Source organism: Chinchilla lanigera, unplaced genomic scaffold (assembly GCF_000276665.1).
Source record: "Chinchilla lanigera isolate Chin_1 unplaced genomic scaffold, ChiLan1.0 scaffold00005, whole genome shotgun sequence".
Taxonomy (NCBI): Eukaryota; Metazoa; Chordata; class Mammalia; order Rodentia; family Chinchillidae; genus Chinchilla; species Chinchilla lanigera.
The window spans coordinates 11,236,790-11,263,034 of NW_004955406.1; the positions used below are offsets into that span (position 1 = coordinate 11,236,790).

The 26,245-nt window shown below is 39.9% G+C and overlaps 1 protein-coding gene across 2 annotated transcripts in view; it reads left to right on the top strand.

Annotated features, from left to right (window-relative positions):
- The first annotated feature begins 9,170 nt into the window (after window positions 1-9,170).
- Window positions 9,171-26,245, top strand: part of Grem2 (gremlin 2, DAN family BMP antagonist) — a 97,718-nt gene continuing 80,643 nt past the window's right edge. The window contains exons 1-2 of one of the 2 annotated variants that reach the window (XM_013520576.1): window positions 9,171-9,524; window positions 12,296-12,422. In XM_013520576.1, coding sequence (XP_013376030.1) covers window positions 12,418-12,422 — 5 coding nt within the window. In that variant the 5' untranslated portion in view covers window positions 9,171-9,524; window positions 12,296-12,417. The remainder of the gene's footprint in view (window positions 9,525-12,295; window positions 12,423-26,245) is intronic. The other variant, XM_005374827.2, reaches the window with a different exon arrangement.

Below are 26,245 nucleotides of genomic sequence, written 5' to 3' on the forward strand. Positions count from 1 at the left end.
TAGCATCTTTCGGCACTGCCTTAACAGAAAATAATCTCACACTATAACAGGCTGAGAAGAAAGACAATCTTTGTGTCTTTGCTAATATATTTTTATTAGTGTATATTTGCGGTACATAATGATTATGTTTATTGAGGGGATTTTGTACACATCTTATTTTTGTCCCTTTCCTCTCCTATGTTTCCCTGCTTCCTCCAAATACTAATCCCCTTCACATTTGAAAAAGCTCTACTTTCACGTTTTTTCTTTGATTCTTTTTAAAAACATTTCCTCTTCCTTCCCTCCTCCCTCTCCTTCTCTTTTCCCTTTTCCCCTTGGAAAAAAAGATCTCCCTGCTTCCTATTACATATCCTTTATTTTGCCCTTTCCTTATATTTTGCATTTCTCATATAAAAGAGATGATACGATATTTAAACTCATGTGTCTGGTATATTTTACTTAATATTAATAGTATAGTCTTGAGATGCATCCATTTTCTTACCAATGCCTCAAGTTTATCCTTCTTTACAGCAGGGTAGTACTCCATTGTGTATAAATGCCACATTTTCTTTTTCATTCATCTGTTAATGGACATATAGGCTGCTTCCAAGATTCAGCTATCATAAATTATGCTGCTATAAACATGGACACACGTAATAGGATGACTTTAACCCTCTCAGGAAGACTCTTAGAAGGGGAGTAGCTAATTCAAATGGAATTTCTATTTTTAGTTTTTCAAGGAATCCCCATGCCGATTGTTGTAATGGTGTACTAGTTTATATTCCAACCAACGGTGTAGAAGGGCTACTTTCCCCCTGCAGCACCAGCATTTCTTGCTATTTGATTTCTTGGTGATGGCCGTTCTTTTTGGAGTAGGACAGAGTCTCAGCATTGTTTTTATTTGCATTTCTCCAATAGCCGAGGAAAGACAATCTTTCTCACTGAGAAATGTGTTGTCAGTGGCTCCTTGTGACCATCACGGTGACTATTAGGCCAGGGGTCAGAACTCTTTTCTTCACCTTAATCTTTGCCCCATCCCATCCTACATTGCTAGCCCCACTGGTGGAGTTAACTTTGTTATGGTAATCTACTTTCTCTTCCCAGACATCCTCTAAGATGCATCTTATCAGAGGAAAAACAAGGTCCAGAAACAGCTAGAGGATTTGCATTTCCTAAAGGTCTGGGAGCAGATGCAAGGGAAAGATGGTAGGACACTGGAGAAGGCCTTGGGAAGAGCCAGGGAGACATGGTAACAGAACGGCAGATACTGGCTGGTAGGCTTGAATTACATCCCCACAAACACATGCTGAAGTTCTAACCCCTGGTTACTGTGAATGTGACCTTGTATGGGACCAGGGTCTTTGCAGATGTATCAAGTTAGGAAGAGGTCATTTGAGTGGACCTGAATCTAATATGATTGGTTCTTCAAAGCAGAGGAGAAGACAGGAACATGGGGAGAGCAGCATGCCACATGGCTACAGAGACAGAGAATGAACTGCCAAAGCGGAAACTGAGGAGCATCAAGGATCGACAACCGGCACCTGAATTCAGAAAGAGGCACAGGGGGATTCTGCTGGGGGTTTCAGAAGCAGAGAAGCCCTGCCAGCACCTTGATTTTGGATATCTATTCACCAGAACTGTGAGCAAATAAAGCCTTGTGGTTCAGCCACCCTGTTTGTGTTATTTGCTAGGGAAGCTGGGAAACATCCAACGGAGAAAGGAAGATGGATCCCTGGCGCTGATTTAGTGCTGCCGTACTCAGCGTCCTATGGCAGCTGGTATGGTCTCAAGCTTAGGGAATAGGCTTATTAATTTGTGTCATGGAGACTCCACCTGGCACGCGAGGCCATGGCCTTCTGGGGGTCATTGAATACTGGGATAATAAGGCAGGTGGGGGTTGCATACTAATATCAGGCTTATGCAATAGCAAATATTTAAAAATAAAATAATACCAAGACACAGGAAATAGTAAAATGCCAACTGCATACATATAAACAATGAGTCCAGAGTGGGGAGATCAATAAGGTCTGAAATTTTTAAGAAAATCTGCACAGAAATAAGCCAGGGCTTGGAAAGGAGCTAGAATATTTCGCTATGTTCAAAATGATGCAGAATGGAGAGGGACCAAGGTGCTTGGGCTTCTCATGGGACTGAAATGAAGACTGGAATTTCACCTTAATTTGGACTGGCTTACATCCTTTAAGGCTAATCGTCAATAAGTGCAAATATATCTATGCAAATGAGTAAATTTCAGAGTCTTCTTGAAACTATGAAACCAAAGAAAACTCTGACTTCAGAGCTAGTCAAGGTCACAGGCTGTTTTTCCTGCTTTTGATTTCTTTACCCATGCAAGGTCTCATTCTGCTGCCTGAGTTAGAAACCAATGTTACCTATCAATGTAGTTCACTTTATTAACCGCTAATATGCTGACACTTGGTTAGAGAAGTTTAATCAATATTTTCCTATGGTGAACCACATGCATTTCTTTAATATTCATGAATTTCTGAAATAATCTTATTGTTACCAAATCCCCATGGATCCGTGACTCTGTGACCCTGGCTATGTAACATCGCTTGATGAGAAAAGCCCTGCAAAGGCACCAGCTGGGGAGGAGCCCCTCACCCTTGCTTTTGTAACAGGACAGCCTTGCAGTCCTTATGGGGCCAAGCTCGCTCTGAGGCTGGCCAGCTGTCCCCCTGTCACTGATCCCACAGGGAGATATGTCACTTTCGGAAGTTCGTGCAGGACAGCCTAAGATTCACATTAATAGAAGACAGAGGTCAAATGCTGTTCCGTACTAACTTTTGTTCTCTTCCAAATATATCAGAGCGTTTGCTTTGGGTCCTTCCAGAAGGCAGGAATGTGTGTGTGGGAGAACAGAAGCTGCACTGAGGATTGTTTTATTTTAATTCTGGTTCTGCGCTGGAGGCAGGCAACCTGACCTACTTGATAAATAACCTGGACTGGAGTTTAAGAAATGGTAGCATTATGTGTTATCATTGTTTACAAGAGTTGATTAAAAGTTTACATTTCCTATTATTCAAAAGCACAAATGGTAAAAAATTTTTCTTCAGAGCGTCTTCCCGCATGTCCACAACTGCTTTGAGATATAGTCAGTGCATGTGCCGCAGAGATCAGACAACTTGACTGTTAGAAGAGAGAGGAAAGTAGTGTTTCTCACTGCAGTGGGACCCTCAACCTTTCTTTCACTGAACAAAACCAGTTTTCATACCCATTGCCAAAAACTATGCTGAGTAAAATAGTGGTGCTACTTAAAAAAGCCCGTTCAAACATCCTTAAGAAACCCTGATAATCCTAATTTACAGAAGTACAAACTGAGGCAAAGAGAGGCAGAGACACTGATGGAGTCAAGCTTTGAACCTGGGCCATCTGAGTCTGGAATCCTCTGATTTAATTGCACAGCTACTCTATCTCCCACGGTGATATCAACCCTGTTTCCTAGGGAGCTGACAAACAGGGGGTGGCAAACAGATGAAGTTCCCTGAGAACAACAGGACAAGGGAGAATTTCCCTGCAGAGGGCTGGGGAAAGAGGGAGAGGCTGTCTTACTGGAGACGTGGCAAGGTGCAGGGAATGCTGGTGCTGGTTAAGCCTACAAGGAATGATAAGTATTTTCAAAGAAAAAACTACATCAAAAAAAGAAAGGAAGCGCGTGTAGGAAAACACGGAGGCATAAATACACATAACTGTGTGTGCTGCTGCTCACCATTTTGCTTATGCATTATGACTAATTCCTTAACACAGTTAGATGGTAGATGGTTGTATCCCTGCTCCCATTTTACAGATGTAGAAATTGACTTATGGGAGAAAGCTGAACAGACTGATAAATACGAGTCTACTTTGTTATTGGACTTCCTAGGGGTTAAAAGTCTATTTGGAGAACTCGTCTGAAGAAAGAAAGGGGTGAAGCAAGATACACCCACAGGGATCAAAGGTTGGATGTTCAGCCAGCCACAGGCTCCCTCCACTGTCTCACACCTCGGTGTTATCACCCCAGAGCATCCTCTGTGAGTCCTTTTTGGGAAATTACCTTTAACAACAGTAGCCAAGTGATTACCAGGTGCATATTAATGTTCAGAAAGATCTGGTTCTAAAATGAGGCAAGATTAACCATGGAAGAGAGACTTAGGAGCCCAATTTGAAATATTTTTTGTTTGCATTTGAATGGGAAATTCATTGCATAGTATACTACCCAGTATAACTAAGGTGAATGAATATTTACCTGTTCATTATCAAGTTGGATCTTATCCATGCAAAAGCCCTCTAGTCCCTGACAAGTGATCATAGGAAAGTGTGCTTTCACTCAGCCTAGATGGTGTTGCACGGTAGTCAAGAAATGACCAGAGATCTTCATAGCCCACTCACCCCTCCCATTATACTGTGTCAGTCTCAGAGGGACTACGGCTCTGCTTTATGTGTCCTCATTCGGAGACCTCAGGACTTTCTGAACTCCTGGAAGAGAAGAAGGCGGGATGTGGTAGACCACACAAGGACTCTAAAAGCTTTGCTTTGGAAACACACATGTAAATTTTGGGCTCACTCTCATGGCCAGAGTGAGGCAAACTGCCAACCTCAGTCAGAGGAGGAGGCGGACACAGCTCGGTCTCTGTATTTGAACTCTACATCTGTGGATTCAACCAAAGACTGACGCAAAGTATGTTTTTAAAGATCACGCCTATAATGAGCATGTACAGACATTTCTTCCTTGTCATGACTCCCTACACAATGCACTATAATAACTATTATCATGACGTCTATGTTTTATTCAGTATTACAAGCAATCTAGTGATGATTTGAAGTGTCCAGGAGAATGCAAATGGGTACTCTGCTGATAATATACCGTTTTGCATAAGGGTTTGAGCAGCTTCAGATTTTAGTATCCACAGGGGTCTTGAAATCAATCCTTCACAAAGAGAAAGGGATGATTATAATCCTTTATATTTCTTTTGGCAGTGTTGAGGACTGAATCACCTAGGACCTGCTTCCTGAACTACATCCCCAGTCCTTTTTATATATATTTTTTAAAAAGTTTGAGACAGAGTCTCACTAACTTGCCAGGCTGAGCTCAAATTTGCAGTCCTCCTGCCTCAGCCTCCGAGTACTGAGATTATAGGCTTTGAGTTCTCTCTGCTCTGATTTCACCTTCTTTGCGTCTTTCCATCCATGTCTGAGAGCAGAGGCCTTGCTGACATCTAATAAGCATGGGTTAATGAATCACAAAATCTCACCACCACCTGCTCCCTGGGTCTTAAGGGAAAATATGGGGCTTGCGCTGAATATGTGGTCATTCCCTTTCCTATTAATTTCCCAAGCTCATCTGTGGGTTGTGCTCTCTGCTCCACTGGGGTGACACAAACATGACAGATGGTACTCTTACGGCAAGGAGTTTATTCTGCAATGCAGTAAAGGCCATATTTTTTCCTGTAAAACTCTTATAAATCATTCTTGTACATTTTGAGCAAGACTGCTGTGACACAAGGGAAGTAAATATTATTCCATACAAACAGTTGAAATTTGTGAAGGATAAAAGTATAGATTAATATATATAAGTGAGTCATAAATATTCCATTTTGAGACTCTGGTGTAAATTTAGAACTTTAACAATAAAGTTTCTGACTTTCTGTAAAATAAAGGTTAATAGCTGAAGGAGGAATAATTAATAACCAGTAAATGAAACAAATTTATCCTGTATATATATATCAGAATCATTCAATAATTTTAAATTGAACCTGTTATGATAATCCTAGGAAGACAATGATAGCTATAAAAGGACTAAAATTATAAGTTTTCAACATGTGGATAAGTTAGAGGGGAAACACTTAGATGAGTAAAGAGGCAGCAAAAGGAAGATACTAGCATTAGGATGGCATCTAATTGAGATTGGAAAGAAAATAAATGAAAGGATGCAGACACGATCAAGAAGATGTTGTTATAATGGTGGAAATGCTTATAACAGTTGATCTTCAGCATGCTAGTCACGTGGAGAGAGACAGAATTACAAGCTTTTTTGCTTTTTATTGCAAGTTATATGTACTCACCATGGAAAATGTAGATATGTCAAAACAAGGGCAAAAAATCATCTATAAACACCCTAATGCATACCAAGATCATAACCATGATCTTTTTATGCTTTACTAAAGATTAGTCAATAAAATTAGAAATTCTTTAATCATATTTTAAAGGCCAATAATAAAATCAAAGATGTTTTCACATTTAAATAAATATTGCACCATTTAGTCTAGCCTCTCTATATTACTAGTTTAATAACCTCTTTAGATGATTGTATTTTCTTGACCACTTAGGTAACTTATGTTAAAACTCCAAGTCATCAGTTTGCCAGGAAATTGTTTCAATTGCCAAAAAACTTTAATTGTAAGAAGTCCTTTCCCATGGTGAATTTTTCTCACCTACTTTATCTTCTCCCCCTAAAAGCTCGAGGTTCGGAATCCACTTCTTAGTCTCTCACACTGTGTACGTGACTAAATAAGGTAATGTTATTAGTCAATATTTCTTTATCAATAATGTTAACTCATCAATAATTATAAGAAATAATATTGTCTTTATCAACATTATAATAAATAATATTGCCTTTATTAATATCCTCTGGTTCTCCTACAGCCATTTAAAGATTGAACTGTGACAGTATTGACAAAAATGACCAATGTTTGAAGCATTATATCGATTAAAGCATATTTTCTTCTCCACATTTAATATTTGAGAATATGTAGTGAACTTCACTCCAAATTCTCTTTCCAAGATCAATTTTCCCCAGCAACTCTCAGAAATTATAATATCCAGAATGTGTCTTACCAGCTCCCCTAGATACATACCAATTTGTGACTATTTCCTGTGGAAGTGCTCCATAGAGGTAAATGGGGTGATATCGGTGCGACTGAAGAAGTTAAACATAAGATTGTTTGTCATTAAACTATATTGCAGCCCATTACTATACATTTTTAGATGCAAACGTTTTTATTATTACCAAAATCTATGTTGTTTATGGAGGGCTTAATGAAGTACACATAGCATTTCAGAAATGTCTCTGAAAAAGTATCTTTAAAGTAATAAATGATCAAAAGGATATCAAATATATACCCATGATTTATTTCACCCTAATCATGCAACTGATTGGGTATAAGAAAATGTCTCTTAAATCATCTAGTTTTGCTCTTCATTAACTGGAGGAAAGAACTTGAATTATTACCTAAAACGAAGTTTAAGATTTATCTGTAACTCTAAGTTATTCATGTCTGTACTTACATTGTCCTTCCAAGAGATATGGAGAGCTATAATGAACCCTGAAAATAAGAAACAGAAAATATAATGACCTGGCTGGCTATGCTTTATTTTAACCAGTCGCTGTCTATTTTCTAGAAAGGTAATTCTGAGGCAAATTATTGGTCACTTATCTGAAAATATCATGGCTTGTTCTGAACTACTATTTTAAATGACTATTCGTCAGGTTGAACAGATGATCTAGTGAATTGTTAGCTTTTCTGTGCAAAGGAGGTAGGAATTAAAATCTGCTGCTTTTAACTCTTTTCTTTCCTTTGGTTTGAATAGTTCATATGAAAAAGGTAATCTCTAAAAGATAAAGAGGACAGTCATCCAATCTCCTGGCTTTGTTTGTTGTGTACCGTAAGCAAGTCTCTTTATTTTTCTCTGACTCTTTCTCCACCTGTACAGTGTGGAAAATCTTACCTGTGAATCCTTCCTTCTAGAACTATTGGACTGGTTAGAAGAAGTGTCAAAGACATATGACAGTACCACCAGTTTTTAGCTGCTTCCCTGAAGAGAATGGATGGACTGGAGTTGGTAAGTAATAAGGATTTGCCATTTGAAGTTGTTCTTGGGGAGCAGGAACCACGAGCCAAATACGGTTCTGCTTTGCATTTCTTTTGTCAACTTCAGCTGATTGTAGGTTGATCCATTCTGGAACTAAGACAGCATTTCAGAATTCCTGGAACGAGTTCAAGTAAGAAAAGAAAACAGGTAGTCTGTTTGGTGTTAAGAAATTTCAAAAATTAATTATTATGTCCTGTGATTTTGTAACAAAATGTGCCATGAATTGGCTGGAACCAGAGTATCAAATGAAAAGTAGGGTACAAAAAGAATAACGCTAGGGAAAAAATTCAAGTAAAAAAATCAAAACAGAGCTCTGTGATTTCAGAAGCAATGGCTTCTGCTCAAGAAGAACTGTCATTAAAATTGCCAGGAGCACCAGTGAGATGGATTTGGGGCAGGGTGGACTAAGGGAGGCTCTGTTTTATCAAATACAGTGAGACTTCATTGTATTCTAAATTTTCCCTGCCATGCAGGTAAGATCTTGGAAGATTTTTCTTGGGTCCTTTCCCCACGGAGGAGCGCAGTGTTTATCTCTGTAGATGTGTACAGATGACAGTTTCACATCCAGGAACCCTTATCACGCAGAATATGAACAGTCAGTCCTCTTTGGCTACTGAATAACAATAAGAGTCTCAGTCCGGAGATGGCCAGGGGAGAGTAAAGACCGGAAAATAAGGAAGCAGGGAAGCAAGCAGGCTTCTCTGTGTTCTGATAGAGCACACCAAGCCTGCTGGAACACAAAAACTGGTCTCACGTCATTGTCCCATGTTCTCTGGACACGGAGGAATCTGATTTGCATTAGAACCCTCTGCATTCAATAAACAAAAATAAGGATAATAATGACTGACACGCTATTTGGGGCAGGGGACCAACCTAAGCCATGACTGTTTTGCCCTGAATTCATTCAAGATTTTATTAGCTACACTCTCACTTAGGTTAAGAGGCTCAGCTTGCTTTTAATTTCACTGGTCTCAGTTATTCACAACAAAAGGAACTTGGGGTGTGTGCGTGCGCGCATGTGTGTGTGTGTGTGTGTGTGTGTGTGTGTGTGTGTGTGAGCTCACACACAGGTTTTCCACATTCTGTACATTACAAGCGGTTCTGCAAAAAAGAGGAAGAAGCTCTGAAGGCAGTGAGCGGCTTTTGCGGGTTTAGGAAATGGAGAATTTCTCTACATAAACAAGAAGGTTTGGATTGGAAGTCTGCTAAAAAAAATGTTAAGAGCTGACCACAAGGTTGTAAATCCACAGACTGGAAGGAGGAAAAGAGAAACACTGCGAGCGACTGAAGTGTGTGCGGCTGCAGTGTTTGTGGGTTAGATGAGAACCAAGCGCTGAGTGAAACAGAGAAGGCGGGGGAGGCTGGTGTGATTTGTTTGGTGTTCAGAGCCAATAGAAATCCCAGACCGTGATAATATCCCCATGCAGCGGCCAGAGGAGTCAGAGCGAAGTCTCCCGGGCTGCGCTCGCATCTGCAGGCGCGGCCAGGCTGGGCCCGCGCCTCCCCGCGCCCCGCGCCCCGCGCTTCTCCTATGGGCGTTTGCTGGGGTCCGTCTGCGGTGCCACGGAGCGCGGCCGCGGGGGGCCCAACTTGGAGCCCGCTGTGGACTATATCACCCCGAGGAGAGGCAGAGGGAGAGAGCAGGGACCCGAGGAAGAGGCTCCATCACGTCATTGCAGGTACGAAGCTTGTCAGGACTAATCTGACACAGACACGCTTTCTGATTGCTGCCTTCAGCAGGCGGTTCCACTGAATTGACATTGTTCCCTGGCGGGTCCGGGTAGGAAGCACTGAGTGATGGGCTCCCCGGATTCTCCTCGGGTGATTATACCTGCTAGCGTGTGTTCCGGGGGCCACAAGGTTTATACACCTATTGGATTATGCGTGGGTGGAAAGCAAGGACCTTTAAACTTGACTGTGTGCTCTTTCTTTCCAATAACACCAGTACCTGCGGGAGGTCAGGCGACCCAGAAATACCTCCTGCTGACTCCCGTTAATAATGAGGACCTATAGCAAATCTGACACCATCTGATTGTTAGAAAGCAGTCTTCACACACTTCCCGCTTTCCTAGCAGGATAACGCTTTCCTTTAGGAATGCAGCTACTGTGGACGTGGGCATGGTTTTGATTTTTAAGATATAAGGCCACCGTGGGCCAGTATCGCTGGATCATTTCGCTGTGGTGAAAGCGGACAAGACACGGGAGATAGACACATTTCAACGTGACTGTGGCGATTTTCCCTGTGTACTTTTTTTTTTTTGCCTTTTTTTATGAGTGAAAAATGCATTTCATGATTTACCACCAAACAGGATGAGTTTCTAGCTCTCATATGTAACTCAGTTAAAAAGTTAGGAATTGGAAAACTATGTAGTAAATTTGATGCTTGTAAGGAAATGTCAATTTTTAGTTTGATTTTGTTAAACTGGTAGAGTTCTGCCTGTTGCTTTATTTCTTTTATCTTTGAGGTGAAGATTTTGTTAAAAAATTTTAAAAGGGAAAGAAAAGCAAATCTTTTCCATGGGATTTCACCATGTTCAATGCATAATTTTGAAGTCAGTTATATAACGTTTCTCCCATGATCATTGCTTGTGATTAAATTGATATTGCTTAACGAGTTCGATCTTTCCCTGGGAGAAGCCAGAGGAGACGGAATAAAGCTCAGTTAGAAGATTGGTCTTGCTTTGGGCGATCCCCATATCCTGGCATTCAATTGCTCTGAAACTGTATAAATAGCACTTTTTCTGCAGTGGAGACTGTGCCTAGATTGGGATTCTAGTTCAAGAAGACAATTCTCTGCAGCAGGTGCAGGAGAATCAAGCACAGCATCTTCAGTCTGGATTTATACCATTGCTCTCAGTGGATCAAACCCACACCATTCATTGACTCAGAGTCAACTCACCATTCAGTGCTACCAGATTTCCAGAGCAATTTTGTACCTGGCCAAGGAAGACAAGGTATCACAATGGAAGATTTATGTTGACTTACTTTTTGCCAGTTTAATATGTTCTTTTGTCATTAAGGGAAATGCAAAACAGGTAAAAGTAGCTAGTTCTACTAATGAGGCACAAAAACATCATTTTTTTGCCCATTCTCGGGTGTGAATTATTTTGCAGAGGGTATTTAAAAATTTGTCCAAGACAAGACATGGCAACTACATTATATGTAGGAGAGAGTGTTTTAATTTTATAAAGGAATGCTTTTTTCTTTTTCTAACAGCAAAAAGGAAACTGTTTGTAATGCATTTACCTATTCAAATAAATAAAAATCAATTGACCCTACCAAATTTTATTAGCAGTAACAAGAGTAGTTTTGTATTATTATGAATAGTTGCCAATCTTCTATAAATATCTGAAGTACACTGGAATCCACTTCTCTCTTACCATCCAAACTCTAAAGCAATGTTGGGCATGTTGGTATTGACTGAGTGATTGTAAGGCTAATGTATGTACTTTGTATGGACTACACAGGGCTTTTCAAGGGTAGATATGAACCATGATTATACATTGTATTTTGGTATCATTCTTCATTGGCAGAAGTAGGTTCATTCTCTACATATCTTAGTATAGCCAGCCAGAGCTTTAAGGCTATAAGTTTGGCAATGTTTAAATGCAGTACATGCCTTTAAATCTCCTCTAGGTAAATAACTCTTCCTTAAACCTCTTCTAATGAAAAGGGACAGTGGGAGCCTGAGTCTGGGCCCTGAGTTCTTGTTGATACGGAAAGGACTGCTCTTCCTGGGTCAAGGGCAGACGCTGGGAGATTGCAGAAGGGCAGGCACGCAGCAGATTAGGCCAGCCACATTTGTACTCCAGAAGTTGTGCCAGGCTGGAGACATGATCTCAGTATGAGGGCCCTTGAAGGATTTAGGAGAATAAGTAATGAATTATTTCAACCAGCAAAAGTGTGCCTTGTATTGAGCTTAAGACAAGTCCCAAAAGGACTAACATAAGATAAATTGTTCAGAGGAAAAGATGCACAATTGTAAATCACACCTATGGTGTCATCCAGTTCTTCGGTTAGCTGCTTTTCTTCCTACCTCATAGTTCCCTTGACTTTGTGAATAGAACAGCCTGACCTAATAGTGTGTAGAATTAATTTTGATCAGGCTAAAATAAAGTCTTCAGACCCTTTGTCTCAACACGGATGCACAATTTCAGCGTAACTCCTGTCACCACCATTGCTAGAAGGGAAGATATCTTTGACTGGCCAACACATTATGAGGACCCAGTCCCTGGGGGAGCACTGGTTTGTATAGATGGTTCTCCAGAACAATGGGTTGGTTATGAGAGGTTTGAAGCCCAAAGATCTGAAGTGGGATGGTATTGTGATGGATGGGTATCCGTAAATCCTGGAGCCAAAGGAGTAATGAATTGACTTCCTCAAATTAGCTTCAATTACAAACTTTTGCTGAGATGTCCAGGGTATTTCAAATACATTCCTGTGTTCACAGGTACACGGCACAGAGATGTGGGATTAAAATAAATGCCTTTGCTGTGATGTCACGCTCCTGCACATATCGGCCAGCAGAGGGCAGCATGCAGACTTTGAAAAAGTGATGCCTCCTCATTGACCATGAGGCGAGTCCAATTTTCAAATGACTCAAAAATGTCTGTCCAACTGTCTGTAACCTCCGCTCTGTGCAAAGCAGAGTCCAGGGTTTTAGAAAGGGATACACCATCCAGAAGGATTTACTTCTAGTTTATGCCTGGCAAAATAATGAAAACAGCAACTTACTTAATACTGATGAACTCTACTTCCCTTTCTTTATAATGAGCTTCACTGTTTGACCCCATTCAAGCAGGCTTCATCTTTGTCAGGAGATGGGTGAGAGGGGACATGGAATATAGGGAAAACAAGAAAAGAATGGGGTTTCTTGAGTTGCTTCTCCAGGGGGAATTGTTTATGGGCTACTTTGCCAGTAAATCTAGCCTTGAAGCGTGTCTCAGACGCAAATTTACGGACACCAGAATACATTTTAGCCACCAGCCATCAGTTATACCTTCAGAATCCTAACAAACTGGATGTCAAAAGAGGAGGGCTGGCATAGTTTCTCCTAGTGGTATCTGGAGTCTGAGATGTGCTGAAAAATAAGAATAAAAAGTCTACCTCTTAGGAGCTCAGAGATGATTAAACTTAGTCCATCTTAAATCCAGTCCACCTCTCTTATCATGGCTAATGGGTTGTTTTCTTGTTCTCTTGTGATCTTCAGAGGTGAGTCTCTGAAGTACAAATTGTAGTGTTCACAGAAGTAAGAATTAACACTCTTAAGGGCGAAGTCCTTACAGTGGCAGTGATAGCTTCGGAGAGGTCCATTCTCACTTAGCTGGTTAGACATGCTCGCTTCAGGGGCGCCCTGGTCTCTGCTGTCTTTAGTCCCACTGCCTCACTTCACACTGTGGAATGTGAGGCCCCTAGGAGAATGCTCAGAGCTGGGCTCTGGAAACGACATCTGAGAGACCCAGAGAAACAACTTTCTTGGGGGAGGGAGAGCTGAGGTTACACCTCGAGAGGAAAAGGCAAAAGGGACTTTGGGCTGCGAGTGGTCACTGAGGGGAGAGGGAGACCAGGAGGACTGTGTCAAGAAAAAGAGTGATTTGGGGGTTTATGGAGTAGTGGATTCCAGGGCTCTTAGGGAGCTGCCCCCAGGGGTCAGCGGCTTGTCTGCATGAGTGAGGCCTTCAACACTCTGATCTCTCCTTTCTCTGCTGCTACTGTAGTCTGCTGGGAGGAGTAGTGTCCTTGACTCGAAGAAAAGCGTTTCTTTTCCAGGACAAAGTCAAGATTCTTTGGTGTATGGGAGGAAAGGGAGGCCTGTGTGTCCCCCTCATTTTCGGCCAGATTAGCCTCCTCTGCCCTCCCATTCTCTACTATCTAGGACTACACAGGCCCCAGTGCTGGGAAAGCTGGGGCGAATGTGAGAGATGCACCCAAGGTCACCGCTGAAGCGACACTCTGCTGTAATTGCAAGATTTTAGCAAATAAGAGCGAGAAAAAGAAGTCCTACAGCCTGGAGCAGGGGAGAGTTGGGGCACTGTACAATGTATCACCTAACGTGTAAGGCCAAGCATCTCCTCAGCTAGTTTTCCGTTTTTGTTGTAGTACTTCTGAACTCTTTTCCCATAATCAGAGTAACTTCAGGTTCTATCTACCTTTTTTTGTGTTTGAAGATTTCTTTCCAATTTAAAAAAAAATCTTATAGGTGAAGGAAAACTCCATCGGAAAGTATGTTGCTGATGGAGTATCAAAACAGGGTAAATTAGATCATTGTGTCCCGGCTGATACAATAACTTTTATAAGAAGATAAACTTGAGGTCATGTTTCACTCCCAAGCCATTTTTGAGTTATATGAGTGTGAGAGAATTAGAAACAAAGGAAATAAATGACTTCTGGAAAAGTTCTTTTGGATGGGGAGTTTTGAAGGACATGAGGCTAAGAACACAAACATTCCCAAACAGGACTTTCATGGTATGGGTTAGCAGGAGCTCCCAGCTAAAATTCTCCTCGCGTACAATTTATTTAAACAATGAGAGATGGGGAGGAAGACAGAGGGCTGCACAGGGGAACACTTGGCCAGCTCATGAGAAATGCTAAGTTGACTTCGTCTAGTACAAACATTGTCTGCATTAAAAATATTATTCAACCTGGCTGTACAGCTGGAACTGCAAGGCCAGGGGGAAGCTAATCTTATCATCCATGGAACACTAGCCATGCCTCTTTGCTTGAATGCAATTATAACATGAACGCTGGTTAATGTGCTCTGTGTTCTAATTATAGTAGCCACATTGGGGGAAAGATGACAGATGTGAGACGTAGTATGTAGAGTTAATAAAAATCCAGCAGCTCTATAATGAGATTTCTCTCCCAACTGTCTTTAATAGTAATCTAAGTTTTAGCAAATTTTCAAGTGATCTTTAATTATCTCTTATCAGTTATTTGAAAAGCTAAGATTCATCTAGCTTTCGTTGAATGCATTTCATGCACTAAATTATAGTAGACACTTTTTAATTATTAGTTGCTTCAGTCTTTGCCACAACCCTGAAAGTTTTATTTTGAGACTTTGTTATAACCATAACATCGCATAGCTGAGAATATAACCATTCAACCATACAAGCATATGTTAATATGACTGAGCCTCTTTTTGTGTCATAATAATAAATATCGTGGTTATTTCTAGCATAATATATAAAAATATAGTCATAATCACTCTTACATTTAATTCCAGTGTAATCATCATTCCCATATGCATAAATAATAATAATAATAATAATAATAATAATAATACAGCAACCCATCACAAAATGATTAAAATTATGTATGTAATTTCAGTCCTGATCGATTGAATATTGTTTGACTTAGGTTCATATTCAGAGAAGTATGAATGACCAATTGTTTTTATCCATATGATAGACAATAGACACATAAAAAGGCTTCTTTCTACTTGAGAGCAAAGTGGGTCTGCATCAGCTTTTGCACCACTGATAATGGCATGCTTGATGTCTGGAGCCATATCCACCCCCCAGAGAGACCACCCCCAATTGATCCTTATGAAAATTTTTGAGCAATACAGAAATGTGGAGGTTCAACATACATATTCAAGTCTTCAACCCAAAAAATAATATGGAAAATACATTTAACGTATCTCACTTCTGTCAACTCAGATAATATAAACTTTAGAGGCAGCAGAGTAGAAACGTTGCTTTGCTAGAGACTTAAATACTACTATAATTTTTTTTTTAGCTAGAAGAGTTATCTGATTACTATGGAAAACTCTGAACCTAAAAAACTCAGCCACTTAGGACCTATTTCCATATCTCTCACCCTTCAGGTGCTGCCTTCCCTCCCCAGTTCACTCTTTGCAATGAGAAGCTGGCAACAGGTCACTGTGTTTCATTCCAGCACTAGCATTAGGTCTGCACATTTCCACGTGTGAAAACAGGGGACTCAAGGATGACTACTTGCCAAACACTTATAGTATTATCTAATCTCTACAAAAATCTTAACCGATATCATCATTCTTGTTCCTGCTCTACAGGTGAGGTTACTAAGATTTAGAGTTTTCAAAAAGTCACACAGCCAAGGATGTTGCAGAAATGGGTTTCTTTTCATGTTCTTTCTTTCTTTCTTTCTTTCTTTCTTTCTTTCTTTCTTTCTTTCTTTCTTTCTTTCTTTTTCTCTTTCTTTCTTTCTTTCTTTCTTTCTTTCTTTCTTTCTTTCTTTCTTTCTTTTCTTTCTGTCTTTCTTTCTTTCTTCTTTCTTTCTTTCTCTCTCTGCTTCCTCTTTCTTTCTTTCTTTATCTCTCTCTTTCTTTCTTGTACATGTGGAGTTGGTGAATGTACACAACACATCTTAATTTTTTTCATCCCCCTTTCCTCCCCTCCTACTCCCTCTAATTCTTGACTTTCTCCCTATTTAAGAAAGATCTATCTTCTTACTTCCTATTGTTTATCTTTTATTTTACCCATTATTTATAATTTGGGTTTTTCATATAAGAGAAACTATGTAATATTTAAGCTTGTGTGTCTGATTTATTTAACTTAACATTATGGACTCAAGGTGTATCTATTTTCCAGCAAATGACTCAAGTTTTTCTTTATGGCAGAGTAGTACTCCATAGTGTGTAAACATCACATTTCTTTATCCATTCATCTGTTGCTGGACGCAGTCTGCTTCCAAAAGCTAGCTAATATGAATTATGCTGCTATAAATGTGGATGTGCATGCATCACTGCAATATGATGACTTTAACTATTTCAGGAAGATACCTATAAAGATAATAGCTTGGACAAATAGAATTTCTATTTTTATTTTTTGAGAAATCTCCATACTGATTTCCATAGAGGTTTTACTAGTTTGCATTCCCACCAACAACGTAGAAGAGTTTCTTTTCCCCTGCAGTCTCACTAACATTTGTCATTATTTGAGTTTTCATGATTACCATTCTTTCTGTAGTAAGATAGAAACTTGGTCTTGTTTTAATTTGCATTTCTCTAACGGGCAGGGATGTTGAGCATTTCTTCATGTACTTACTAGCCATTTGTACTTTGTGTTCTGTGAAGTGTCTATTTCACTTGATTAGGAGATCTTTTTTTTTAGTTCTCTATATATTTTAGATATTAGTCCTCTGAGGAATCAGAGGTGAGTTTCAAACCCATTTCCCCTTTCCTTTCTATGACATAGTGTGCCTTCATTCACCTATTCATAAATATTTATTAAGAAAATGTTGTACAATGTGCAAAGTATTGTGCAATATTATAGTTATAATAGTAAAGAGGACAGGCTATCTTAAAGAGCTCAACACTAGCCAGAAACACCAACAATAACCTAATAATTAAACAATGTTGGAAATCTAGATTATCATTTTTACCCTACTGTCACCTACTGTCATTTTACCCTACTGTCACCAGAAGTCTTGGTGACACCATTGTTCATTACAATGGCCAAAATCTTTACATCATTTCATGAACTTCCCCCCTTCAGTTTGGTGTGGTTTTACTCTTCCTTGTCTAATTATTTTTACATTTTTCACTACATTTCACACTTTTCCTTGAGAACAGATTGTTTCATAGTCATATTTTTACTGCTCAGCACAAAATTAGTAGATAATGAACTTTATCATATCTGAATCTGCAGATATCCAGCTATACCTAATTTAGAGCTAAAATTGGAGACTCTTATTACCTGCTGGAGGATATGATCTTCAACAAGCTTTAAACACACACACACTCACACACACCTATCACAGGCTAAACAAATAATGAACTCAATCATTTATCCTAAGAATTTTTTTCTTTTTGCCCTGTATTACTTATCTCTTGGGTCATGTCCCTTCCACTATTTTAAATGGCTGTTTTGGGAATAAAGTCAATTTATTAAAATCAATTCTCTTTTAAAAGTCTTATTGTTTAGGCTTTAAAATACTCAAGCAACTATGTTGACAGATTTTTTTTTTCCCAAGTGAAAGAAAATATATTCATTATTAGAGGATGCCAAGGTGTCTCTGCAAGTTTATTTTTCATTCCTGTGAGATTATGTGGGCTGGTCACAACAATCTGGAATGTATGCTAACCTTATGGGATCATTGAAAATCACCAAATTCCTGCTCATGCAGAGCAAAGTGACAAGGTTATTTGTGAAGCAAGAGAGTTTAACAGGAGTAAAGTTTCCTCTATGTGGTTTTCAGAAGGCAGACTTTTAAAAAATCCCTCTAAAAATTGCTCTTTATTTTGAGGGTGAGATCTATAAGAATTCAGGAGAATCTGTGAATTTAGATGTGGAAAAAAATTGCATGTTGCAGGTTCTAATAACCTGAAACTGAAGTGTCACTTTCCCTGCAGGTATAAATGAAACAAACTAAGTAACATTAGCAGAACTGTGGCTTTGTCATCAATGGAAACTAAAGCTATGTTTGTTTCACATTCCGGTTTATGCAGATATCTCAAAATATCACACTTATTACAACTTCAAAATTATGGCAATTATCATATTGTTTCAAGATGTTATTATTTAGTACATTGAAAACCCCACATAATTCTATATCGTACTTTTCTACACATACATGAAAAATTCTTATTCTTATATATATACATATATGTACATTTATATCTTTGTAATATCATATGCTGTCTAGTTATTTTTTCAAAAAACATTATTTTGAGGGTTGATGATGCAACTCAGTGAAAGAACCCATGCTAGCATGTGCAAGGCCCTGGGAACAATCTCCAATACCGCAAAACTAAACATTAAACATTATTTTGAGAAATCTAGAGTTTTCATCACATCCAGAAGGTGTCCGTCCATGAGGTATAAAATGTAAACAACCTCACTGAACAAGGTAGTAAATTTGGCTTGTTAGATGGCAACCTTTATAATACCTGAGGTTGCCCCGAATGGAATGGGTCACCATGTAAGTCAATAAGGTTTGTGATAGAGAATCAGATGAATGGATCTGGTTGAAGAGAGTCGTCCATCTGTTATAAAGTGGAGCTGTTACAGTACTACCCAACACTGAGGCTCTCTCTGGTCATGACAAGAGAAAAAGAGCTTGAATTTGCATTGGGTTGAGACACATGGCTTCCTAAGGAAGGAAGAATCCCTTGGGGCATACCTTATGCAACACATTTCTGTATTTGTAACCAGTTGGTCTCAAACATCAGTACTTATTGTTGAATCAGTGAATCAGATGGCTGAAGGCAACAGTAGATCAGGTGTAGATGGCATCTTGAAGAGTCAGAACCTGCCTGCATGGGATTTCGTTCATACCTTCATGCTGTATTGGAATTCTCTTTCCACGTTCTTTGCTTCTCTTTTGTGCTGCGAGATCCTTAACATTTGGTGAATCAATGAATGAATGACTTTGTGAAGGCTGCCATTATTAGGAAATCAATGGATTTATGCATTTTCAAACAAATTAAGGAAGAAAGATGTGAGGAATAATAGTTCCGACTTTATTCAGTTTAAATATCATCATGGGGTTGGGTGAAGGACAGCATTAATCCTATGCCATAATGTTGCCTTCCAGACTACCAAGTACGCAAATAAAAACCTCAGAAAAAAATCCCATTGATGATAAAACAAGCAGCCTCTCTCCCATTCAACTTAATGGAAATGTTGACAGCAAACAGCTTTCAGCATTTCTGGAGTCTTGGCAGCCTCTGAAGATTTCTAGGTAGGTAAAGTGTTTTAATTGTGACTTACTCTCACAGGGAGAGAATATCTCCTTATAAAAGGCTGCTAAGAAGTTCCTACAACCGTCTCCTTTATTCTGGTCTCATCATGGAACTTGTTTTGAAAAGCATTGGTTATGCTAGAAGGGAGAGTAAAGTAGGAAGTAAGAGAGGACTTATGATCACCTACTATTAGCATAGATATTTTAATGCATTTTATTATATTTCTCCAACATCTTCAGGACGTAAGTTCTACTATCCACGTTTTACCAACAAAGTGAGGCTCACTGTGGTTCAGTTAAATTTGTAACTTCACACAGCCATTAAGTGGCTTAAAGCTCATGGGAAAGGCAAGACAGCTATGTAAACAATAAGCAAGGGAAACACTCGAGAACAGTGGTAAAAATGTGGACACAGAAGATACTTTGAGTGTGGGAGGAGGAAAGACTTCCAAGGAGGATTCCAACATGCTTCTGTAGGGCCTGGGCAATCGCAATATGCCATTTTTCATGATTTTCTTTCTGGCTTTTGTACCCTCTGACACTTGTTATGTGTTTGATGTCTTCTAACTCCTAGAGTGTTAAAGGTCTAAAGAAGTAATTTATTTAATACCTTCGTTTTACAAAGCAATAGCACAAAAAGCTAGCTGAACTAGTTTATTGAACTAGCATTAGAACCAGGCTTTCTAATTCCTCCTCAAGCCTTTCTGCTGTGCCATGCTCCTTTAAATCATCTGCCCTGAGGCCGAGCCTAAATCAATAATACATAAACTGTTGCAAGACTGATTTCACAAAAGTCCAAGGTGCAGGCTACAGGATATGTACAAATTGGGGGAGAAATCACTTCTCTTTGGGAGAACAGAACAATTGCGTATGAATGCAGCAAAGTTTGTTGTTGTTGTAGTTTAGTTTGAATAATTTTTCCTGTTGCTCACTGCAATGCCAAATTATTGCCCAGCTTGGATGACTGTGACTGAGGTCCATTAAAATAGTCTGAATCACTTCTACAAGGCCAGCATGATCGAGTCTGTGTGACTGATAAAATAGCAGTTGTAGTATTTGATTCTCCTTCCCTGATTTCTAAGTATTGTGGTGCATTTTGACTGATCTATGTAACAGCAATGACTCTCCTTTCCTTCCTTTTGGAACAAGAGATTGGTATGGACTTAAGATGGACCATCGCTGTGATACATGTGCTCAGATTTTTCTCTACCCCCAAACTAGTGTCTCTTCTAGTCCAAATGCCCCATTTGGAGTGGTCCATTTGGTCATGCTTTGAATTCTTTTAATCAGCAAATGCAGCCTTTGGAAAAGATTCAGGGATAGAAATGAGTCTGTATCAGGACACATCCAGAATTTTTCCTCTCCATTTGTCACAGGAAGGTCATTCTTTGGAAACATCCTGCCCCTAGCCAAATCATGTTGGTCTGGTGCTCCTTCTGAACACTGTTTCCTGCTTTTAATTTCTAGAAATATGCATCCACATAACCAGATCTTTTACCTGGGATGATTCCCTCACAAATTGTAGATACATCCTTCAACTACTCTCTATTGGATGGATGGATGGATGGATGGATGGATGGATGTATAGAGGAAGGAGTGGATGGTTGGAGGGATGGATGCATGGGTGACAGTATCTTCACAAATGGTGTCCCTAGAGGACTATGAAAGTTAGTAGCCAGATGGACTATTCACTTTGGAGCAAGTATTATTCCCTACAGAGATAAGCAGACATTTGCCTCCAGAGGAGAAAGCATCAGGGAATAGGGCATACATCAAGCAAAGAGCATCCGTGGCAGAAAAGCTATATTCCATGGGTACTTCATTTTTGCTTGCCAGCCTAGTCCTGTTGAGTTTATGTGTCCCTGGCTTCAAGTGATTGGATGGCAGGGGATAAAAACAACTTCTAATACCAAGTTCTTTTTATCCAAATTCGGAGCAAAAATTCTGATCTCTATTCTTGGAGTTGAATGAAAGAGCACTATTGCTGACTGATGTCTGAATAGGCTCTATACATACACAGACTTGCAGAGAGGGAAGAAAATAATCCTCAATTGCAAAAATATCTTTGGTATTCATAAAGGTGATACATACCCACAGGTGGTTTTACTATAAATGATTATTCTTGGACTAATAGAAAATTTCCTTCTATAGGGATTGTACATTTTCCCAGATTATCAGTGTAGCATGCAAAATCCCATAACTTTACAAATTCAAAAGATCAAAGGCTCAGAGCCCCTTGGGGTCTTTAGACTCACTACATAGTAAAACAATAGTTTGACTACCAGAAGTCCCTTTCATGACAACTGAGAAGTGTACTTTCATTATCTCCAAATTGCACTGTGAAAATTGATGCATATTCCTAATTCTTACACTAGATATTCCTGCTGTTTCTTGATGGCAGTAAACCTCAGATTGCATCCATATGATTAAAACATTGGCTGGCTGAGGCTTGGAGTTGTATAGCTAACATTAAACTGCAGGGGTGTTGAATTGAGTTTTAGTTGCAAATGACAGCCAGAACTATCAAATAAACTCCGAAGTATTTATTGAGGTGGCTTCTGAATATATTAATATGATGCACGACATAGACTCAGCAATAGCACTAGAGGACAGGAAAGATTTTTTTCCATCTATGTAATTCCCTGGGTAGCTGGCACTGAGTAATTGCCTAGAAAATGTTCTGAGGGACACATACACAATCCCAATGATAAATTACAGCATGTAGATTCGAAAATGAGGATCTCTAATTATTTAGATATCACAAAGTCAGAGGTGGTGCCCATGTGTTGGTCATCAGCTTAGAACATGTTTCCTATTTTGTCAGAGTTCTGATTTTTATACGTTCAACAAACTTACTGAGTTTCTACAGTAAACCTGGTACCGGGAATATAAAAAAAAATAAGGTGTAGCCACTTCCTTCCAACAGTTCCCAGACCAGTAGGAGAAATAAACATGTAAACAAGCAACAGCAACATTTAATAGTGAGGTCCACCTCCGAGCAAATGAAGTGAAAACAGGGATCTGAACGGCTCGTTTGATTTTCGCAGGAACTGTGACGCACATGTCGTCCTGGAAGACACGCGGTGCCTGTTATCCTTAGAAATTTACAGCTCTCACACATCATGCTTTCAGCAGTTAGGTGTTTTGGTTGTGACGGTATGGCAGCTCTGCAGTGCAGTTTTCTCCCTCTTCCTTGAAGTATTAGTACATGCATGCGGTAGATGGCAACTAGAATATCCTTCTAACTTGCTTGCCTGGGGCTCAAGAGTTGCCTTTGGCACTGGACCCTGTAAGCTTTGGCTTCTGCGTTTTGTTGCACACCAGAGACTCTGGTCTCATTCCTAGATTTTCCTGAAGGATTGTAACTATAATCATAAAAAGAGATTCTTGGAATCCAGACAAGTCACATTCAGGTGCTGCTCTTTGGAAAAATAGAATCTGAGGGAGGGAATGTGCCGCAGTAGAGCAGTAATACTCTTTGTTTCTGGTCTCGTAGCTGGCATTGGCTGAATTTTAAGGTCACAGGAAGGAATGGCAGAGTAGGCTTGTAGTTCCCAGCCTTTATTTACTTGTGTACCAGCCAGAACACAGGATGGAGAAAGTGACTACCGAAAGGTTAGTCTTTATTTTTCTGATTTTTTTCTCTCCTCCAAATATGCACAAGGAGATAACCAAATGTTTGTTTTCCAACCAGAGCATACGTTTGGGTACATCTACGTGACTAGAGGAGACTGAATTGAAATCCTATTTCACAACAGGGGCTTACTTGAGGGCTTTCCAGTGTGCTCAACAGCCGGAGATGGCATTAAAAATAGGTTATCACCTTGCTATATTGGGCAGGTGACCTTTGCTAAGTAGAAAATGGGACAGTAAAAGTTAAGTTAGCCTCCTATGGTTTTGCATTTTCCTAATTTGCCACTGGGGGAGAAAGGGTATCTCTCAAACATTGACTAATCTTTCCCCACATGACAAATATTATATGAAATGATTGCATTCAGGATTCTACCTGTAATTAAATTTAAAAAGGATCCATCTCCCAAATGAATTCAGGAATGTCACTGATGCAGCAGTAACAATGACAGCAAAAGTAATGCTTATCATCAAGTCAGAGAGAGGAAAACAACCTAATAATAACTGTTGTCATAGTAGCCAAAACATATTTAGTGTCTATGATACCAAGAACTGAGGTAAATCTTTTAAGTGTGTGTAAACCTTAACAACAGTCCTGTGAACAATGCGTTATGATCCCTGCTCTTTAGAACACAGGGTGTCAAGTTATTTCCCCTTAGGCAAAATGAAGTCCTTTGTCTGTCTGCCACCAAAGCTCTTACTCTTCAGCTTCATGCTACCCTGTGACCCGGGCAAGCCACCAGGTGTTTATTGCTTGTTTGTTTTTGTTTTTTTGAGGCAGGGTCTCACTATGTGGCCCAAGCTTGCCTTGAACTCACAGTGATCTTCCTGCCTCAGCCTCCTGAGTGCTGGGATTATAGGCTTGAGCCACCATGTCCAGCCCATTGGGTGTTTTATAGAGATGATCTCATTTAATTCACAAAGCAGGCCTGAGGGTTGGGTATTATTATTACCACCTTCATACAGATGAAAACCCAAAGCCACACTGTCAATAGCGAGAGCCCGAATTCAAGCTCAATTCGGCCTGACTCCAAAGCTTGTGCTTTCCGTCCACCCCATGTGCCACCTCCAGACAATGCCAGGACATTATCCTCATTCCCAGGTTGCCTCCCTAGTGGGCTTTCTGGTGCCTGAAATTCCCTCAGTAAGGAATAAAACCTTCATTCCATACTGTGGAATCTAACCTGAAAAGAACACAATGCTGGGATATTTGAACGCTGGCCCAAAGAGCTTCATGTTGCCAAGATCTGCAGAGGAGGAAGTGGGTGCCAGGAAAAGGGCACACGGAAAAGGAAAGGGCACAGCCTTAGTAAAGGAAGGAAGTTAAGAAGAGGACACTAGAGGTGATGATGAAAGCATCAACGTCACCTTGGTCCAGGGCTAACTCAGTGCATAGTAAAATCCCTTATGTGTGTGGCTAGATAAATAGATTATGCCATATAAACATTATGGACCTATGATATATAATATATATTCTACTTAATCTCATATATATATAATAGGTTATGCCTTATATATGCAATATATACTACAACACACACACACACATGTATATCAGAATCTACATGTAGAATTTTACTGTAGTGTTCCCTGATGATATGATTTATTAGTTACATCGCAAAGAACATATACAATATTTGTTTTTTTCTTGTGCTCTTTCTGTTATACCTTGGTTTGGATTTATTGCTAAATTCTCACCTCTTCTATAATCCAGGATTATTCCAACACTCATTGTAGGTGGGAGGCAGAGTTTTCCATTCGGTTTTCCTATCCTTTTAGACTCATACACAATACTCAACCTTAGCTATTTTCAAGGGAAAAAAGGAAATGAATGACCCACTTTTCCTCTTTTCATTCCTTTATCAGCTGTGTTGATAGAACATTTTCTCTGTACAAAGGCCTTCCATTCCATGCAGAAATTGGCTGCTCCTAGCAGTGCCTGCTGAATGTGGGGTGTGCATTGCCTGGTGAGGAGCTTAATTTCTGGGAATCAAGCTGATGAAACTCCTCTCAAAACCCTGGTGACCATACATTCATCATCCAAACTAGACTGCTTTTCAGAGAGCAAAAGTGAGTGCTATTTATAATTACACTGGAGGGCAGGCAGGGGCTAGGCCGCCTCAGGGCAAACAAGGACACAGAACAAGGGACAAGTCTGGTCATTACAGTAGCATCTGCCCTTTCAGGTAACAGTCTTTATCAAATCACATATGTCACTTAACAGATATCAAGGACAATTACATCTATTCACTTATAAGAGCTCAGAATCCACTGAGCCCCAGGATGAGGTTGAGCTCTGTTAATGATGCCCCAGGGAAGCCCACAGTCCGGTACAAAAAGACGCATAAGTGACGTACATTAATAATAGCAAAAGTGCTAAGCAGCACTCATTGAGAACTTTTCGATAATCGACACACAATTTGCTGACTGATTTTTGTTCATTGTCTCATTCACTGTTCACCAGATCCCACAAATTATACTAGTAGTGTAATTGTGCTGGGTTTTCAAATCACAATACTGAGACTCAGCTAGGTGAGTTTTCCTTGGGTTCAAGTGCCAAAGCTTGGGCTCACAGCACCATACTTTACTGCTTCCAGGGAGAGGAGAACAAGATCTATGCCTGGAAGAAATCAGAGCCAAGCGACAGTGGATCACTAAGAAGCTCCATGCCCTTCCCAGTCATGCATGGGGCGCCCAAGAGGAAGGAAATTTCTTAAAGGAGATGACAATTCAGATGGGCCTTAACAAGTACCCAGAATTTTCTCAGGGAGCTGAGAAGCAGGTAGAAGCATGACAGGCAAAGGGGAGCAAATTTCACCATTGATACACCAATATGTGAGGGACAGCAACGGGGCGGTGTGCTGAAGGCTGCCTGACTTTGCAGTAGGCACCAGGAGAGGGCCCAGGGTGGTCGACATTTTTGAGGCACATAGACAAATGATCATATGCAGAGTTATGCTGCTCTTAGGAAGCAGTTTATATCACTCTTCAGAGTTGTTAATTTTCCATATTGAACATCCATTCAAGGAATACATCAAGAAAGACATTAGCAAATCCTATTTGTCAGATAACATCAAATATTAGAATTCCACATATTTGAGTTTTG